This window comes from Aristolochia californica, unplaced genomic scaffold (assembly GCF_029961685.1).
Source record: "Aristolochia californica isolate CCGP_79_NKW_82.1479 unplaced genomic scaffold, dmAriCali1.0.hap1 SCAF_3, whole genome shotgun sequence".
In the NCBI taxonomy this organism is placed as follows: domain Eukaryota; kingdom Viridiplantae; phylum Streptophyta; class Magnoliopsida; order Piperales; family Aristolochiaceae; genus Aristolochia; species Aristolochia californica.
Genome location: NW_027181992.1, coordinates 20,693,071 through 20,697,043, shown reverse-complemented (window position 1 = coordinate 20,697,043; position 3,973 = coordinate 20,693,071). Strand labels below are relative to the sequence as shown.

Here is a 3,973-nt window from a genome sequence, read left to right as displayed (position 1 = left end):
GGGTTACGGTTGATCCTGAGAAGATTCGGGTTATTCATGAGTGGGCCATAGCCACAGTCTTGCTCAGCTTGATGAGGTTTTTTGGGTCTTGCGGGCTACTACCACAAATTTATTCAGAACTATGGACCCTTGGTAGCACCCTTGACCAGTCTCCTCAAGAAGAATTCCTTTCTCTGGACTGAGGAGGCCACACAGCCGTTTGAGGCCCTCAAATCTGCTCTCGCCTCCACCCCTGTATTACAGCTTCCTAATTTTGATGACTTATTTGTGGTTGAGTGCGACACTTCGGGAGGGGGCATTGGGGCTCTATTACAGCAGTTGGCACATCCTATTGGGTATTTTAGCAGACAGTTGGTAGTTTGTCATCACAAACTAGCAGCATATGAGCGGGAATTGATTGGGTTGGCCAAGGCGGTCCAACACTGTCGGCCTTATTTATGGGGCCAGGCATTTCTCATATACACTGACCACTATAGCCTTAAATTCCTACTAGAACAACAGCTCACGATGTCACCATAGCAGCACTGGATCAGTAAGTGGTTGGGTTTTGACTTTTTGGTGGAAAATTGTGCAGGGAGATTGAACAAGGCGGCAGATGCCTTGTCGCGGTGTTTTGAAGATCAGCAGTTGGTCTATTCACTCAGTCAGCCGAGATTCCTCATCCTTGACTTGGTGAGAGATGCACATGCCACTCTTCTAGCTCTACAGGAGCTCCACAGGAATATATCCGCGGGGACATTGGAATCAAAGTGGTTCATCCAGAATTCACTTATTTATTACAAACAGCGGCTATTTCTTCCACCTACTTCCGAGTTGATTCCAGCTATTCTCTCTGCCTACCATGACAACACCCATGAGGGTATCCAAAAGACATTGCACAGAATTTGGGCAGACTTTTATTGGCAGGCCATGAAGAACTCCATTGTGACTTATGTAGTAGCCTGTCAGGTCTGACAACGCAACAAAGTCGAGCACTTGAGTCCAGCCGGTCTTCTCCAGCCTCTTGCCCTTCCTACACAGGTTTGGTCCGATATTTTGATGGATTTTGTTGAAGATCTTCCATAGTCCTCCGGCAAATCAGTACTTTTCATGGTGGTCGACAAGTTCTTCAAGTACAGACATTTTATTATACTGGCTCATCCTTATAAAGCTACATGGGTTGCACAGACTTTCCTGGAGTAGATTGTTCACTTACATGGCATTCTAGAATCGATTGTGAGTGATCGAGATGCGGTTTTCACGAGAACCTTTTGGCGGGAACTATTTCATTTGAGTGGGACTAAATTGAAATTATCCTCCACCTACCATCCGTAGATAGATGGGCAGACCGAGGTGGTTAACTGTACCATCGAGATGTATCTACGGTGCTTGGTGGGCGATCATCTGAGACAATGGGTTCAATGGCTACCCTGGGTCGAGTATTGTTACAACACTTCGTTCCACTCTGCATTGCAATCAACTCCTTTCAGGGTTCTATATGGTTAGGCCCTCCCTCGGCTTCTCTCGTATACTCAAGGGTCCACCCGTGTCGATGCAATTGATCAGGCACTCATGGACCGCGATCTGCTGTTACAGTATATTATAGAACACCTATGGCGAGCTCAAGTTCACATGAAAGATGTTTATGAAAAAGGCCACCGTGAGGTCTCTTTCAAGGTAGAGGATTATGTGTGGTTACGGCTCCAACCATACCGCCAGCAGTCACTTGCGGGACCACCACGTCATAAGCTCTCACCTAAGTTTTTTGGGCCTTTTGCCTTTCTTTGGCATGTGGGGCCAGTCGCCTATCAACTCCAACTGCAAGCCACGGCTAATCTTCATGATGTGTTTCATGTCTCCCTCTCGAAACCACATTCCGGGTCACCGCCTACATCTACTCCATTCCTCCCTCAGGTTGACAATGGAGACGTTATTCTTACACCAGCTGTGGTGTTACGCGCACGGTTGCTCAATGACCATTGGGAGATTCTCGTTCAGTGGATGGACACTGAACCAAAGGCTGCGACATGGGAACATGTGGACATCTTCAAATAGGTCTACCTAGCTTTTGAGCTTCAGGACAACCTCTTTCTCCAAAAGGAGGCCGATGTTGTGGACTCAATAGCACATCGAGTCACACAATGAAGGAGGCAATGACTCACTGAGTCCATTAGTTATATTTATATTGCTTTAAGTAGGATTTATTTCTAATTTTGTAATAAGTATGGTCGTAGGGGTAATATTGTGATTCTTGTAGCCCTAAAACACCTAGGACATCAACTATTTAAAGGGTAATGTAATAGAGAAAAGGCAAGCATTGAATTTCGGTAATGTTAGGGTAAACAGACTAGGGATCTCCTTCATGATCTCGAGGTTAGTGTTTTCCTCAAAACCCACAAATCCCTTCATCCTCCATTGATCATTACTAATCTCCATCCTCCATCAAACCATACCGAGAGAGAGAGAGAGAGAGAGAGAGAGAGAGAGAGAGAGAGCTTCCTGCTCCATTTCCGAGTTCAAGGAGAGGCTTCAGCCGTCTCCCCATCAACACAACAAAGAGAGGGTCTCATACCTCTCTTAACGAGCCAGAATTGGAGGATTGCCTACCCTACACCTGAGCAGCATGAAGCAGGACTCTTTTTAGCTTGGCATCCAACAAGAAGCTGGAAAGGAGCCTCCCCAACGTAGGCTAAGGGCTATCCCAATCTAAGACCACCATCCTAGCACGAGCAACAACAAGAAGAGGGTTGAAACGCTAATTGCTGTGACCAAGAAAAGGTAACCCTTTCCCTATATCATTCATATTAATAGTAATTCCTAACACTATATTGCATTCATAAAGAGAGAGCTTGATCACGTGAGAAAAATCAATCAAAGAACGGGGTTTTATACCACCATATCGAGTCCAGCAACACACCATTAGTGCTGGAGTCTCAAATCCCACGCCGTGTTACTCGATCCATGACCTGTGACGTTAACAGAAGGACTCACAAAGGCATCTTTATCTTATGGTCACGTCCTAGAAGAATTCTAGTTTGAGTTATGTTTATCTTTGATCAATATTGAGTTATTTAATTATGCTAGGACTTATATTTTAGTGTTAGAGTTTGGGTGTAATTGGGACAAAGGTAATTTTATTGTAATTGGAGTCTACTACCTTCCTCTATTATAAATAGAGGTTCTTGTACTCTGATTATGATAAGTTAATGAAGTCAATGAAGTATTTTTCTTTTCTATAAATTCAACAAGGAAACTATTATATGGTACAAATTCTAGAATTGTAAAGCCTCGTTAATGAATATTGTAAGGAAATTTTTGAAAAAACATTTTACTAAAAATAAGACTCCAGGGACCATTAGTGCCTCATGTTTCATAGAAACACTTTTCTAGTAGAAACTTCTTACGAGGAAAATTTCGTGGTAAGGCAATTTTTGCTTATACAAATTACTTTCAACAATAACAGGCAACATTAGTAACTTTTCAAAAAAAAAAAATTGGATAAGTATTTCTTTTAAAATACGTCTCCCAGGAGCATTAGTGCCTCATGTTTCCTAGAAATAGTTTTATAGAAAACAAATTCTTAGCGGGAAAATTTGGTTGTAAGGTAACTTTTGTTGATACAAATTACTTTCTACAACTGCAAGGCCTTGTTAGTGCATCCATCCAAGAAATGTTGGAAAAGTATTTTTAGTAAAAATACTTCTCTTGGGACCATTAAAGCCTCATGTTTCCTAGAAACACATTCCTAGTTGAAAATTCTAGCCAGGAAAATTGTTTGGTAAGACAATTTTTGCTTATACAAATTACTTTCTACAACTATAAGGCCTTTTTAGTGCTATTTTTTCAGGAAACGATGGAATAGTAATTCTTGTAAAATTACATCTACGGGGAGCATTAGTTCATCATGTATCCTTGAAACACTTTTCTAGCTGAAAATTCTTACCAGGGAAATTTTGTTGTAAAGTCTTTTTTTTTTTCTAAAATAAATTACTTT

The 3,973-nt window shown here is 41.9% G+C and overlaps 1 protein-coding gene across 1 annotated transcript; it reads left to right on the top strand.

The window, feature by feature from the left end:
* The first annotated feature begins 1,391 nt into the window (after window positions 1-1,391).
* Window positions 1,392-2,034, top strand: LOC137959455 (uncharacterized). The gene is made up of 2 exons (XM_068806826.1): window positions 1,392-1,418; window positions 1,486-2,034. The coding sequence occupies exons 1-2, from the start codon at window positions 1,392-1,394 to the stop codon at window positions 2,032-2,034; spliced, it is 576 nt and encodes a 191-aa protein (XP_068662927.1).
* Window positions 2,035-3,973: the final 1,939 nt, after the last annotated feature.

Coding starts and splice junctions, on each gene's coding strand:
- LOC137959455 (XM_068806826.1), top strand. CDS start 1,392: ATGGGTTCAATGGCTACCCTGGGTCGA. Junction 1,419..1,485: donor CAATGGCTACCCTGGGTCGA/GTATTGTTACAA, acceptor CTATATGGTTAG/GCCCTCCCTCGGCTTCTCTC.